Below are 16,380 nucleotides of genomic sequence, written 5' to 3' on the forward strand. Positions count from 1 at the left end.
GTACGTTCATCTCGAATACCTTATTCTGTGCAAATGTCACACCTAGAATTCCTGTGTTTAGTTTTCTGACAGTTCAAAGAGATTGATGTGGAAATACATTGTAGACGCATGTATTTAAAGGTACTTTTAATTTTTTTGGATTTAGAATGGCAGTGCAAGTTTTAAATGGTGAAAACAAAAACAAAATAAAACTGTCGATGTATAAAGTTATACCGAAGTCATTCTGACATTATTTGTTCATCCCTTTTTGTGTTATCTTTAAACTATGCGCCATGTAAGGTTTGGATTTTGGAGCTTGCAAATAAGAGCTCAAAGGTCAGTTGCCTAACCTAGAAATTTGTCTTCCCTGTCTCTTCCCGTTCTCCTTCTTGATTCTTAAGGTGGAGATGCCTTTTCTCCTAACTGCAGCCCTTCAACCCAACGCTACTCTCAGTCTTCCACATCTCAAGAAATTTGCTTTATGCATTCTCCCCGCTCTGGATTTCAAGCTCTCTTTCTCTTCTGGCTCTTTCCCATTGGCATCTAAACAGATTAAATTTCTTCTTAATGAGGATCTCCCTCAATCTCATGGACCCCTCAGGCCATTTGCTTGAAAAATCGGAATCCTTACTGACCGTATCACTTTCAAATTCCTCACTGCTCATCATTTTGCAGCCCCTGCAACCTGGCTTACACCCCATGGCCCACAGAACCCTCACCTGTCAAGGTTGCCAAAGACTTCTTTATCAAGATCATATTCTTTCCTTCATTTCAGGCACTGTCTGACACTGATAACACTTCCTTCTTGAAAGCTCACTCTTCTTTCGGGTCGAATCTTCTCTGGTTTCTTCAGCCTCTCCCACCTCATTTCCTCCAGGAGCAGTGATGTTGTTCTTTGTCTTCCCCTTCCCCCCTGCCCGTCCCTTAAATGTGTGCATCTTTGGTGTTTCACTCCCTTCCCTCTCCTGTACTGCTCTTCCTGGGTGATACTGTCAATGTAATTACCATCTCTGTGCTGATCCTTCTCAGATCTCCCGTCTTCTGGGCTCTGCTGAGCTTTGCTGAGACCATATGGCAATTCCACACATTCCTTAAAATCACAGTGGTCAGAAAGCACCTCCTTCTTTGCTTATTCCTCATTTAAATGAAGGACACACAAACCGTCCAGCAGCTCTGGGTCACAGATCCACATATCCCCAGCTCCTGCGTCCTCCACCACCTCAGTGGCTCTATAGTCCATCCATTTCTCTTCATGATGCCGCCTTTATCCTGGAGCCCGTCACAGACCCTCTTGCCTAGATCATCCCAGTGGCCTGTTTGCCCTTCCCCTCAACTCCAGTTTTGGTCTTGCTCATCCCTTCCATGTAACACCGTCAGAGCGCTAGTTGTCAGGCTGTGTATCTGACTTAAAGTTCTTCAGTGCTCTTGTGGTCAAGTCCAAGCTCCCCGCAAGGCCTGGGGACCCCTCCTCCCCTCTAGCTTCCCCCAGCCCCTGAGCTCTGTGTGTGTACAGCCACTCTCTTGAGCCTCTGAATTTTCTGCTCCCTCTGCTCAGAGCACTCATCATCACCCCTACTCCCCCCCAGCCTCCTTCCCACCACATCTTCAGATGGCTCCATCCATCTCATCCTTTCAGAGGTCTCAGGGTAGACACAGCTGTCTCCAGGAAAGCACTTGTGACCAGCTGAATCCACCCTTTCCGTGGCCCCCCTCCCCTTGAGCAGAAGCCTTTGCTTCATGATATTGAACTGGCCACTGTGTGCGCCACCCACCCCACTGTAAGTGCCGTGAGGGGAGGAATTGTGGCAGCCTGTTCAGGTGGTTTCACACCTGGCGGTGTGCACTGAAGTATTTATGGAACTAATAAGATAGCAGAAGTGCTTTTAGGAAATTTGCTTTTTTTTTTTTAACAAAAAATAACCCCCTAACATCAACATTCAGTTCAGTTCAGTTCAGTCGCTCAGTCGTATCCAACTCTTTGCGACCCCATGAATTGCAGCACGCCAGGCCTCCCTGTCCATCACCAACTCCCGGAGTTCACCCAAACTCAATGTCCATAGAGTCGGTGATGCCATCCAGCCATCTCATCCTCTGTCGTCCCCTTCTCTTTCTGCCCCCAGTCCCTCCCAGCTTCAGTGTCTTTTCCAATGAGTCAACTCTTTGCATGAGGTGGCCAAAGTACTGGAGTTTCAGCTTTAGCATCATTCCTTCCAAAGAACACCCAGGGCTGATCTCCTTCAGAATGGACTGGTTGGATCTCCTTGCAGTCCAAGGGACTCTCAGGAGTCTTCTCCAACACCACAGTTCAAAAGCATCAATTCTTCAGGGCTCAGCTTTCTTCACAGTCCAACTTTCACATCCATACATGACTACTGGAAAAGCCATAGCCTTGACTAGACAGACCTTTGTTGGCAAAGTAATGTCTCTGCTTTTCAATATGCTGTCTAGGTTGGTCATAACTTTTCTTCCAAGGAGTGTCTTTTAATTTCATGGCTGCAGTCACCATCTGTAGTGATTTTGGAGCCCAAAAAAATAAAGTCTGATACTGTTTCCACTGTTTCCCCATCTATTTGCCATGAAGTGATGGGACCAGATGCCATGATCTTCGTTTTCTGAATGTTGAGTTTTAAGCCAACTTTTTCACTCTCCTCTTTCACTTTCATCAAGAGGCTTTTTAGTTCCTCTTCACTTTCTGCCATAAGGGTGGTGTCATCTGCATATCTGAGGTTACTGATATTTCTCCCAGCAATCTGGATTCCAGCTTGTGCTTCCAGCCCAGCATTTCTCATGATATACTCTGCATATAAGTTAAATAAGCAGGGTGACAATATACAGCCTTGACGTACTCCTTTTCCTATTTGGAACCAGTCTGTTGTTTCATGTCCAGTTCTAACTGTTGCTTCCTGACCTGCATATAGGTTTCTCAAGAGGCAGGTCAGGTGGTCTGGTATTCCCATCTCTTGAAGAATTTTCCACAGTTTATTGTGATCCACACAAAGGCTTTGGCATAGTCAATAAAGCAGAAATAGATGTTTTTCTGGAACTCTCTTGCTGTTTCGATGATCCAGCGGATGTTGGCAATTTGATCTCTGGTTCCTCTGCCTTTGCTAAAACCAGCTTGAACATCTGGAAGTTTACGGTTCACGTATTGTTGAAGCTTGGCTTGGATAATTTTGAGCATTACTTTACTAGCGTGTGAGATGAGTGCAATTGTGTGGTAGTTTGAGCATTCTTTGGCATTGCCTTTCTTTGGGATTGGAATGAAAACTGGCCTTTTCCAGTCCTGTGGCCACTGCTGAGTTTTCCAAATGTGCTGGCATATTGAGTGCAGCACTTTCACAGCATCATCTTTCAGGTTTTGAAATAGCTCAACTGGAATTCCATCACCTCCACTAGCTTTGTTCGTAGTGATGGTTTCTAAGGCCCACTTGACTTCACAATCCAGGATGTCTGGCTCTAGGTGAGTGATCATACCATCGTGATTATCTTGGTCATGAAGATCTTTTTTTGTACAGTTCTTCTGTGTATTCTTGCCATCTCTTCTTAATATCTTCTGCTTCTGTTAGGTCCATACCATTTCTGTCCTTTATTGAGTCCATCTTTGCATGAAATTTTCCCTTGGTATTTCTGATTTTCTTGAAGAGATCTCAAGTCTTTCCAGTTCTGTTGTTTTCCTCTATTTCTTTACATTATTCATTTATGAAGGGCTTTTTCTCTCTCCATGTTATTCTCTGGAACTCTGCATTCAGTTGGGAATATTTTTTTCCTCTACCCTTGCTTTTCACTTCTCTTCTTCCCTCAGATATTTTTAATGCCTCCTCAGACAGCCACTTTGCCTTCTTGCATTTCTTTTTCTTTGGGATGGTTTGGTCACTGCCTTCTCTACACTGATAGGAATGTCTGTCCGATAGTTCTTCAGGCACTCTGTTTACCAGATCTAATCCCTTCAGTCTATTCATCACCTCCACTGTATGTTCATATAGAATTTGATTCAGATCATACCTGAATGGCTTAGTAGTGGTTTTCTCTACTTTCTTCAACAAACATTAGCTATTTTTATTACCATAGTACTTCCTAGAGTAGTGATGGGTGTGAAATAACTTTGGAAAGGGTATCTCTCCATATTTGCAATGGCATGTATACGGCGACTGGTCTTAGCCAAGGACACTTCTTCAGTGGCTGCTTGGGGAGTGGAAACAGGTGGTACCCTCTGGCATTTGGAGTGATTTATTAGCCCAAGATTGCTCAGCCTTAATGGGACCTAACATGTGCCTGGGGCTGCAGCGAGCCACCAGGATCCTTGACTGTGAGCAGGGTGCTGACTGGGTAATACCCTGTTTATTGAGCTCCTGAAGGTTCTGTGTCCTCTTTTCCTTTTTCAAAAAATTTCCCCTCTTCTCCGACCCTAAAGACAAATTTGGTCACAGTTCTTTAAATTGTGCTGTGCCTATTTCAATGAGACAGCAAGGTAAGCCGCATTCATGTAGTTTGGTGTTTAATAAAGCTAAATGGATTGACATCTTTTAAAGCACCAGCTGCCTTTACAAACTAGAATTCCCCATCAGCTGTTTGCATCTTAGATGTCCTTAGCAAGATGCTTGTCTGTATCTGGATTCTGTGTCAGAAATTTTGAAGCAGTGTAACTTCTGGGTATTACTGATTTGATGTAAAAGAGGAGAAAACATAAGTGTTATTGCTGTAGTGGTTGTGGGTCTCACTTGTGTCTTTACTTGTGTGCACCTATCTCTAACAAAGCTAGTGGAGGTGATGGAATTCCAGCTGAGCTATTTCATATCCGAAGATGATGCTGTGAAAGTGCTGCACTCAATATGCCAGCACATTTGGAAAACTCAGCAGTGGCCACAGGACTGGAAAAGGTCCGTTTTCATTCCAATCCCAAAGAAAGGCGATGGCAAAGAATGTTCAAACTACCACACAGTTGTATTCATTTCACATGCTAGCAAGGTAATGCTCAAAATCCTTCAACCTAGACTTCAACAGTATGTGAACTGAGAACTTCCAGATGTACAAGCTGGATTTAAAGAAGGCAGAGGAACCAGAGGTCAAATGGCCAGCATCCATTGGATCATAGAAAAAGCAAGGTAATTTTAATTCCAGAGAAACATCTATTTCTGCTTCATTGATGACGCTGAAGCATTTAACTGTGTGGATCACAACAAACTGAAAAATTCTTAAAGAGTTGGGAATAGCAGACCACCTTACCCTGCCTCCTTAGAAATCTGTATGCAGGTCAAGAAGCAACAGTTAGAACCAGACGTGGAACAATGGACTGGTTCAAAATTGGTAAACGAGTATGTCAAGGCTGTATATTGTCACCCTGCTTATTTAACTTCTATGCAGAATACATCATGCGAAAAGCCAGGCTGGATGAATCACAAGCTGAAATCAAGATTTCTGGAAAAATGTCAATAACTTCAGATAACAGGTGACACCAGCCTTATGGCAGAAAGCGAAGAGGAACTAAAGAGCCTCTTGATGAGGGTGAAAGAGGAGAGTGAAAAAGTTGGCTTAAAGCTCAACATTCAGAAAACTAAGATCATGGCATCCGTTCCCATCACTTCATGGCAAATAGATGGTGAAACAGTGGAAATAGTGATAGATTTTATTTTTTTGGACTCCAAAATCACTGTGGGTGGTGACAGCAGCCGTGAAATTAAAAGATGCTTGCTCCTTGGAAGAAAAGCTATGACAAACTTGACAGTATATTAAAAAGCAGAGACATTACTTTGCTGACAAAGGTCCGTCTAGTCAAAGCTATGGTTTTTCCAGTAGTCACGTATGGATGTGAGAGTTGGACCATAAAGAAGGCTGAACAATGAAAAATTGATGCTTTTGAACTGTAGTGTTGAAGAAGACTCTTGAGAGTCCCTTGGACTGCAAGGAGATCAAACCAGTCCATCCTAAAGGAAATCAGTTCTGAATATTCATTGGAAGGACTGATGCTGAAGCTGAAACTCCAATATTTAGGCCACCAGATGTGAAGCGCCAACTTATTAGAAAAGACCCTGATGCTGGGAAAGATTGAAGGCAGGAGGAGAAGGGAATGACAGAGGACAAGATGGTTGGATGGCATCACCAGTTCAATGGACATGAGTTTGAGCAAGCTCTGGGAGATGGTGAAGGACAGGGAGCCTGGTGTGCTGTAGTCTTTGGGGTCACAAAGAATCTGACACGACTGAGCAACAGGACCGCAACAACCTATCTGGAGAAAACTGTGGAGGAAGATACTGTTTAGAAATTTTTATTTGGAGAAAAGCTAAGTTCTGCACCTAATTTAAGTGAAAGCGTGTTTTCATTTTCCAGAAAAATAAAGGTTTTAGATTTGAATGCGAAAGTTTATTGTTGTTTGTTTTTTACCTACCAGAGTGAACGGTTACCATTTCTGATTACCTTTATTTTTTAATACTTACTTCTTTGAGTGAATTAGATCTTAGTCGTGGCGTGGGAAAGCTGTCGTTGCAGCTTCTGTCTGGTTGTGGCACTCAGGCTTAGTTACTGTGTGGGATGTGGGATCTTAATTCTCCACCCAGGAATCAAACTCAATTCTCCTGCATTGGAAGGTGGATTCTTAACCACTGGATGCCCAGGGAAGTCTGATTATCTTTTATCCTGCATTGTACTTTTGGCATATCTTTATGAGAAATTAATCTCTTAAAAGTAAGAGAAATGAGAGAAAAATCAGTAATTCCATGGTATTATGTCCGTATCTTTTTTTCCTCTCTTTAACTAAATTATTTAACCTACACTAAAATTTGAAAATATTTTTTGCAATTTAAAGTTATAGAAATATAATTGATGTTGAGTTTGGGGATTACAAACCTAAAAGCTCTAGTTCAGAGACAACACATAACACATGCACACACAATGGGGCTAAGTTCCCAGGCTTACATGCTTTAATTCCTTTTTTACTATCAGGCCAAAAATAGAAAGTACTGATATCTCACCAGGAAACTAGCAGCTCACATGAGGAAGGGAAATTTGGTTCTAATTTGGATGAGCTAATTTGTTGAGGATTTGCTGGAATGCCTGCTCTGCCAGGTTGCCACAGCTACTTTCTCCTGTAAGATTTATTGTCAGGGCCTGTAATACTGATACCAAGGATTAAGTTTGAATTTTTACCCTTTATTTAGAGGAAGAGAGCAAAGATTCGCTTCTGTGCAGCTCAGTGCTGCATCAAACTTTTGGACCAAAGTGAAAATCCAGGATCAACTCTTAACTGTAATTGGCACATTTTTGAAGGATTTCTGTGGTTAGTTGAAATGAGGTCTGCTCTATGGCATTGTGATATTATCAGGGTAGGGAATTTACTTGACCTAAAATTCTACATGGTCAAGTTTACAACCTGGATGGAATAAGTTTGAGAAGTACATGAATAATTCCAAGTTGCTGAGGAAGGGATTTAGCTTTATGGCAAGAATTCATAGGGACTCCACCAGGGGGTTAGATGTCTCGAAACTGTTATGCTTAGGGTTGGGAATGGGGGTAGGGACTCAGGAAGGTCTGACTTGTATCCTCAGGCTCATTAAATCCAGAGACATTACTGCTGCCTAAGCTGTTGCAGAGCCCTCTACGCCTTTCCGCTGGCTAGTTTTCAGATCTCAGTTAGTATGTGCATATTTTATTCCTCAGTAAAGAGGCCGCTACTGAGGCCTCACATCATGTACAGATGCGAGAGTTGGACCATAAAGAAGGCTGAGTGCCAAAGAATTGATGCTTTTGGAATTGTGGTGTTGGAGAAGACTCTTGAGAGTCCCTTGGACTGCAAGGTGATCAAACTAGTCAATCCAAAAGGAAATCAATTCTGAATTTGGAAGGACTGTTGATGAAGCTCTAATACTTTGGCCACCTGATGTGAAGAACTGACTCTTCAGAAAAGACTCTGATTGCTGGAAAAGATCGAAGGCAGGAGAGAAGTGGGCAGCAGAGGATGAGATAGATGGATGGTATTACTGACTTAGTGGACATGAGTTTGAGCAAACTCCAGGAGATAATAAAAGACAGGGAAGCTTGGCGTGCTGCAGTCCATGGGGCCCCAAAGAGTTGGATGCGACTTGGCAACTGAATAACAGAGAGGCGACTGTCTTAGAAATTAGTAAAATAAGCAATTATTGAAGAAAAATACATATCTGTTTCTAGTGTCACCAGAATCATTTGTGACCTCATAGAAATGTTGATTAGGACTTCTGTATTCTAAGGTTCAGGTCATGGTTATGAGTGTCATATGGGGCCCCTTCCCAAAGTCTAGGATCGTGGTCCTCTACTGTATTTTATGTAGGTTTCATACTCAGTACCAATACTGGTATTAATAGCAATAGCTGACAGTGGATATGTTGGTTTGGATCATTGTCTGCTCTTGGAAAAAGTGTGTGCCCTCCAGACCAAATAGGATCACCTTCAAAATCCCTGCATGTTTTCCCTGCATATCTGTTTGCTGATGAGACAACATACCGGAGCCCCGGCGAGGACAGTAAATGCAGACAGGTGTCAGAAAACAAGTATGAGTGGATTTTTCATCAGTGAAAAAAACCTTCTAGAAATGAGAATAAGATTATCATAACCATTTTACAACAGGAACGTATCTTTTAAAATATTTTAAGGGAAAGGTATTAAATTTTCAAAAGTAAGTATCATGGACTCTGTGGGAGAGGGAGAGGGTGGGAAGATTTGGGAGAATGGCATTGAAACATGTATACTATCATGTATGAAACGAGTCGCCAGTCCGGGTTCGAGGCACGATACTGGATGCTTGGGGCTGGTGCACTGGGATGACCCAGAGGGATGGTATGGGGAGGGAGGAGGTGGGAGGGTTCAGGATGGGGAACACATGTATACCTGTGGTGGATTCACTTCGATATTTGGCAAAACCAATACAATATTGTTTAAAAATAAAATTAAATTAAATTAAAAAAAAACAAAAGTATCAAATTATATTACATTAGACACAAGTATCTTATTTTTTCTCATTTCTCTGTTGCCACTCTACTTTCTATATCAGCATGTCTCCATAAAACAGATTTTACAAAAGAATGGGATTCTTTTTTTCTTGACTAAGCAGTATATTATACACCTGCTAGGATTTAATAAATGTTTATCTAATAATGATTCATTAAATTGATCCAGTACAGTCTTACATTGGTATTTTTTCCATCTTGTTATATTTCTGCAAAGTTGGTTTTGAGTTAGCTTTTGCAATCAGTATTTTATCAGTTGTGCGTAGTTAAGACTGTTTGCAAAGAACATTGCATAATCTGTCAACTCAGAGAAGAGTTTCTGACGTCTGCATTTCTGTTACTGAAAAGCAAATGAATACTTGACATGTGGCAGTTTTGTTTTATTCCCTCAGGGCAGCATAGGAAAACTGAACATGAAATTGGAGAGAGGCAGTAGCAATCAGGTCTTCACTGATTAAAGCTTTATGTCTCTGTAAACAGTTCTGCTTCCTGTGTAATCTGGAGTGAATTAAGTTCAGTTTTATATTGATAAGATGAGGATCATTCACTTATTCAGTTTGGGCAATTTACTGAAATAACGTTTTCCCTGTTTTTAGCATTTCAAAGAAAGTTTATTTATTGGTTGACTTGCTTATTCTTTTTTATGTTTATGTTATTTTGTGTTTAATAGAGTTAGAAGTTTCAAAACCAACATGGTGACCATACTACCAAAGAAGGGATTAAAAATAAATAACAGCTCACCTACAATCCTATCCTTCTCTTTTTAGTTTTCTTGGCTTCCTTCCAAATTCCTTTGCAATAGTTTTAAATTTTGTCTTTTATTTATAATATTGGATATTAATCACTTTATTAAGAGAGTGTTTTATTTGTGTGTGTGTTAGTCACTCAGTGATGTCCAGCCCTTTGTGACCCTCTGGACTGTAGTCCACCAGGCTCCTCTGTCCATGGGATTCTCCAGGCAAGAATACTTGAGTGGGTTGCCATTGCCTTCTCCAGGGGATCTTCCCAACCCAGGGATTGAACCCAGGTCTCCCACATTGCAGTAAGGATACTGTGTGAGCTACTTGGGAAGCCCTGTGTTTTGTTTAGTTAATGACTAATAGGTATGCCTCATTCTGTGTATCAGCTGTTTCCTAAAGTTGTGTATGAATTGTCCAATTTTCACATGATCTTAAATCATTACTAAAATTCACCAGTGGGTCTCCATTTCTGAGTACTTTTTAGTTGGCAGTTGTTCCTAATTCTTGGTCTTTGCATGTCTCTTGTTGTGTAAAAACACTTAAATGGTATGGAAGGTCAGCATTTAGTAAATATCTTCAGTTCTCCTCCTCCTACCTCAGTTGGCCTTTGTATAACTTCAACTTTTTACTTGATTTTTCTTTAAGCAAGACACTTCTCTTCCTTATCTTCTAGATGTGTTACAATAGAAATAGCTATTTAAGGACTACCTATGGGTAGAAATTGATACACATTTGACTTATGGAAGTTTGATAGATTTTGACTTCGGAAGCAGAAATATTGGCAAATTGGAGATGTCAGCTATTTGTGAAATGTCATGCTTGGCACTCCTTCAGGTGTTTTGGAAAATGCTGATGTGTAAAACTTTATTTTTACCATCAAGGAACTTTTCACTCATTTTTGTTTTTCTCTTTGATTTTTTTCTCTATATCCTTTGAATCAGCCACTTTCAACATCAAACTTTCAAACATGCATGTATATTCATGAATGAATAATGTTGAGTGAGTCAGCTTTTTATACTAGAGTTAGCATGAAACTGGATTATTCACATCCCAGAAATTTGTTCTCTTATGAGCACAAGTCATTGAGATTCAGTATAGAAAACGTGGGGCTTCCCAGGTGGCATAAATGGTAAAGAACCCGCCTGCCAGTGCAGGAGACATGAGAGACGTGGGTGTGATCCTTGGATCAGGAGGACCCCCTGGAGGAGGGCATGGCACCTCACTCCAGTATCTTGCCTGGAAAATCCCATGGACAGAGGAGCCTGGCGGGCTACAGTCCATAGGGTCACAATGAGTTGGACACGACTGAAGTGATTTAGTAAGCACAAATAGAAAAGATATTTTATTATTTTTAGTATTTTTAAATGAAATATGTTTTAATAATAGTTTTCTTTTATGGAGATTAAGTTGAGGAGTGTTCCAAGGTTTATTTCTTAGGATAGAAAACTCCAAGTTCCTCAGAGAAGTTGTCACGCTGTGATCGCGTGAGTTTAGGTTATCGACAGGGATTAGAATGAGATTATAGCGTTTGACCTCTGTAGATCATTGTGCAGTAGAATTGGTAAACATGACTCTGAACTTCTAAAAGTTAAATGCATTTCATTTTATTGGCCGAGAAGCTGCGTATACTATTATATTCCCTATTCTTCAGTTGTTTCCTAGTCTGCTGAGTTACATGTCTTCTTAGACAAGGCCATATATGGCCTTTTAATTTTTATATTTCTTGTGCACATAAGTTGTACATATTCATTGAAGATAAATTTAGAAACACATATTAGCAATATAATACATATTGTATGAAATACATAGAAGTGAAATTAGCCTTCCACCCAAAGATCATTACTGTTAATATTTTGGTATATTGTGCTTCAGACTTTTTACTATAATATATGTATTTTTCGCCTTACTCAATCCATATTTTGTTTTTCAATGTTAGATATTGGGAGCTATAAGGTGTAGGGAGTAAGACTTTCTATCTACCCCATTCATTCCATTTAAAAAAGAACATAACATACTTGGCATGGACTTTGGCTTTATTTATTTACTTAGAGATTTCAAGTAAATATAAATAAACATGTATCTGATTACAAATACATACTTTAGGCATAATTGAATAGCAGTTTTATTTAAAAATCTCTAAGCATGTTTGGGGCTTCCCTGGTGGCTCAGTTGATAAAGAATCTGCCCACGATGCGGGAGATCTGGGTTCAATCCTTGGGTTGGGAAGATCCCCTGGAGAAGGGCATGGCAACCCGCTACAGAATTCTTGCCTGGAGAATCCCATGGCCAGAGGAGCCGGGTTGGCTACAGTCTGTGGGTTGCAAAGAGTCAGACATGACTGAGCGACTAAGCACAGTATAGCACATAAGATGTTTTGGGGGAAATTTTTTAATTCTAAAAGGTTCAAGTGGCTCTACATTTAAATAAAACAGAATGAAATGAAAGCAAAGCTCATGAGTAATTGATAAAGCTGTAGACCACATAATGATGATGTTTTTACCTGCTTTTAGGCCTTAACTAGACTGTAAGTCCGGAGAAGACAATGGCATCCCACTCCAGTACTCTTGCCTGGAAAGACCCATAGATGGAGGAGCCTGGTGGGCTGCAGTCCATGGGGTCGCTAAGAGTCAGACACTACTGAGTGACTTCACTTTCACTTTTCACTTTCATGCGTTGGAGAAGGAAATGGCAACCCACTCCGGTGTTCTTGCCTGGAGAATCCCAGGGACTGTGGAGCCTGGTGGGCTGCCATCTATGGGGTCTCACAGAGTTGGACACCACTGAAGCGACTTAACAGCAGCAGCAGCAGCAGACTATAAGTTCTGTAAAGCTAGAGGCCATTCCTGTGTTCTACACAATTCTAGACATATCTTAGCACAATCCCTGGAGTGTAATAAGGCCTAAAAAATGTGAGTTCAAGAAATGATTGAAGAAAAGACAGAAACAAAAAGATGAGGTGATTTACCCCTTTGCTTGCTGCAAGAATAAGTGAGATATCTCTTGGAATTTATTTCTATTGACATAGCTTTAAAAATTGCAGCAACAGGAACTTCACTGGCCCTCCAGTGGTTAGGGATCCATGTTTCTAATGCAGGGAATGTGGGTTCGAATCCTAGTTGGGGAACTAGCATCCCACATGCCAAACAGCCAAAAAGCAAAACAAACAAAAGACACAAAAACAAACGAAAACCTGTGTAAAAGTTTCTATCCCAACATGCTTTAACTAAATTTTCAAATATAATTATCTATTAAAAAATTGCAATAGCAAACAAAAATGGCAAATCCTTTTAATCGCCCAAGGTTCCCATCCTTTTGCTCCCCAAATAAGCCACTTGTGGCAGTCCCTAGAAGGCCACATGAAAGTGTACTCAGAAAACCACAGCTTGGGCTTGTTGCGTCCCAGGTGGCACAAGTGGTAAAGAACCACCAGCCTGCCAGTGCAGGAGACTCGGGTTCGATCCCTCCAGAGATGTGGGTTCGATCCCTGGGTTGGGAAGATGCCCTGGAGAAGGAAATGGCAGCCCCCTCCAGTACTCTTGCCTGGAGAATCCCATGGACAGAGGAGCCCGGCGTGCTACAGTTCATGGGGTTGCGAGAGTCGGACACGACTAAAGTGACTTAACACAGTGTATTTAACCCTCCGGACTGCTCCAGGCCACACCTCCAGCATCAAGTTAAAAGCAATCGGGTACCACAGCTGCCGGGAAGCTGGGCAGGGAACTGGAGAGAGGATTCCAGACCAGCTTTTAACACCGTCCCTTCTCTTCCTCAGGTTGCCATCTTCAGAATGATTCCCTGCAGAGCAGCGCTGTCTTTTGCCCGATGTCTGGTCCGGAGGAAAATCGTCACTCTGGACAGTTTAGAAGATACCAAACTGTGTCGCTGCCTATCCACCATGGACCTCATCGCCCTGGGGGTGGGGAGCACGCTGGGTGCTGGGGTCTACGTGCTGGCCGGGGAGGTGGCCAAAGCGGATTCTGGCCCCAGCATCGTGGTCTCCTTTCTCATTGCTGCACTGGCTTCCGTGATGGCAGGTCTTTGCTACGCGGAATTCGGGGCCCGAGTTCCCAAGACTGGGTCTGCCTACTTGTACACTTACGTTACTGTTGGAGAACTGTGGGCCTTCATCACTGGCTGGAATCTCATTTTATCTTATGTGATAGGTATGTTTCCAGAAACTCAACCTAATTGGTTAGGTTGGTAGAAATAGCATTCCTGAGTCAGCAGCCTTAGGGTTCTGTGTAGGGTCTGCTTTAACTAGCGCCTAGGTGATCTGAGTATATCACTTACTCCCTGTGTGTCTCATTTTTCTGATCACTCAGTGACTCCTAATTGCAAAATTCTGTGATTCTGCTTTTTTCCCTGAATATGTCTCTTGTGAGCTTAAAAATCTGTTTCTTAAAAGACAACAGTTATTTAATGCAAGTAAAGTTACCTGATTCCACAGTTACGGACTTGAGCGTTTGCTTGCTATTGTGAGATAATGTTATATGTGTTGAAAATGTTCAATTCTGTCTGAACTAACTCATGTTTATCCTAGAATAGAGGAGTACAAGATGGTATTAATTTTCTCCCACTGACCTTGTATATTCTGTGGTTTGGAAGGAACATCAAGTGTTGCAAGGGCGTGGAGTGGCACTTTTGATGAACTTCTTAGCAAGCAGATCGGTCAATTTTTCCGCACATACTTCAAAATGAATTATACTGGCCTTGCAGAGTATCCAGACTTTTTTGCTGTGTGCCTTATATTACTTCTTGCAGGTAAGAAAACCAGTTACACTTCTCCCTAAGGTGAGCCAGATTTGTTGTCCCAGGAAAAAAGGTTACCGCTGAATTTTGGACCGAAGTGCCAGGGCTAGGCAAGATATTTACACACAGAAGTTACTGTTGGAGATCTGTGGGCCTCGTCACTACCTAGAATCACATTTTGTCTTATGTGATAGGCGTGTTTCAAAAATAAATCTAGGGCCTCCCTGGTGGCTCAGTGGTAAAGAATCCACCTACCAATGAAAGAGACATGGGTTTGATCCCTGGTCTGGGAAGATCCCATATGCGGTAGAAGAACTAACCGCATTTGCCACAACTTCTAAGCTTGTGCTCTAGAGCCTGGGAGCCACAGCTCCTGAGCCCTCATGCTCTCGAGCAACAAGGGAAGCCATCGCAATGAGAAGCTGGCACACTGCAGCTGGAAAGTAGCCCACACTCGCCACAACTAGTGAAAAGCCCATGCAGTGACAAAGACCCAGCAGAGCCAATAAATAACTAAAATTATATATATATATATATATATATAAAGAAATCTAAATTATACAGAACTGTAGAAATAGAATTGGTACTTCTGAAATATATGATACCTGGAAGGCACCAAATAATCAGATAAGGTACATCAATTTTATAATACAAATTGGAGATTTGCGGAAATGGCCACAAAGTTTCAAAATAAGGAAGAATGTAAAATTGGAGCATTATTTCATCTTTTCAGTTACAACTAAAGATGTTTGCAAGCATACTGTTTGTAGAAGAAATTCAGTCTTTCTGTTTATGCCTATAGAGTGTAGACATCTGGTTGGAATGGGAGCATATTCAAACCACCTGTTATTTTTTTGATGCAGACATTATGTAAACAAACATACTTGATGCTAGAATTTTCCCATTTTCCTCAGTTGTATAGCATAGTGGTTTAGAAAGGCAGAGGATTTAGAATCAAGAGTGACCAGGTTTTCAGTTCTACTCTGCCGCTTCGTATCTGTGGAACATTGGATGACTTAATCTTTCCATGACTTAGTTTGTTCATCCATAAAATGAGGATGTCAGTGTTTATCTTGTGCGGGCTTCTTGCTTGATGCATAGTCAGCACTTAGATGGCAGGCAGTTTCATTTTGTAGACACAGCTCATCCCTGCCTGATACTGGTTTTAATTATTTGAACATTTTCTATTTTGATTGTCATTCTACCTTGTACTCCTGCTAAACCCATCAAGCACTGCACTAAGAATAAAGGTCATGTTTGTTTCTACTTCCTGCTTGATATACTCTTGCATTCCTGTCCAACCTTATCTCGAGCTACTTTCTCCCTCTCTTTCTATAATTTTCCCTTATAAAATTGTATAATTAAGGAACTTCCCTGGCAGTCCAGTGGTTAAGACTTAGCCTTCCAGTGCAGGGGTTGAGGGTCTGATCCCTGATCGGGGTAGCTAAGATCTGACATGCCTCATGGCAAAAAAACAAAACATAAAACAGAAGCAACAGTGTAACAAAATCAATGAAGATTTTTTTTAATGGTTCATATCAAAACATATTTTAAAAATTATATAATTAAGAATATTAAAAATTGCCCCTTAAAATGTTAGCCGTTAATTTGATGTTTTATGTAGGGACAGGGTTAGTGACATGAACAAAATTTATAGGTCCTAATTATTTGATATTTTCTTCCTAATGTCAGAAAAAATTGCATCAGTGGTTTTTCCACAGGTGATAGGCTTTGTTTGTTTGTTTTGGTTTCTCAACAGCCTACTAACATTAAATTACTTACATCACACTTTATTTAGGGATGGTTTCAGTGACCTTAAATATTCAGCTTTAATCTCTAAATGATGAGAAGCATGTAGCTGTGACACCATTCCCGTCATTAAATTCCGTGGCAAGACTCAGGCCTTGGCTTGCATCTTACCTCCTGAGTTCATCGAGTAT

The 16,380-nt window shown here is 41.2% G+C and overlaps 1 protein-coding gene across 4 annotated transcripts in view; it reads left to right on the top strand.

The window, feature by feature from the left end:
- Nucleotides 1–16,380, top strand: part of SLC7A2 (solute carrier family 7 member 2) — a 72,438-nt gene that overhangs the window by 27,753 nt on the left and 28,305 nt on the right. For all 4 annotated transcript variants that reach the window (XM_044938063.2, XM_044938060.2, XM_044938058.2 and 1 more), the window contains 2 exons: nucleotides 13,464–13,854; nucleotides 14,297–14,452. In XM_044938063.2, coding sequence (XP_044793998.1) covers nucleotides 13,479–13,854; nucleotides 14,297–14,452 — 532 coding nt within the window. In that variant the 5' untranslated portion in view covers nucleotides 13,464–13,478. Of the gene's footprint in view, nucleotides 1–13,463; nucleotides 13,855–14,296; nucleotides 14,453–16,380 lie in introns of those variants that run through there.

This window comes from Bubalus bubalis, chromosome 1 (assembly GCF_019923935.1).
Source record: "Bubalus bubalis isolate 160015118507 breed Murrah chromosome 1, NDDB_SH_1, whole genome shotgun sequence".
NCBI classification, from domain to species: Eukaryota; Metazoa; Chordata; class Mammalia; order Artiodactyla; family Bovidae; genus Bubalus; species Bubalus bubalis.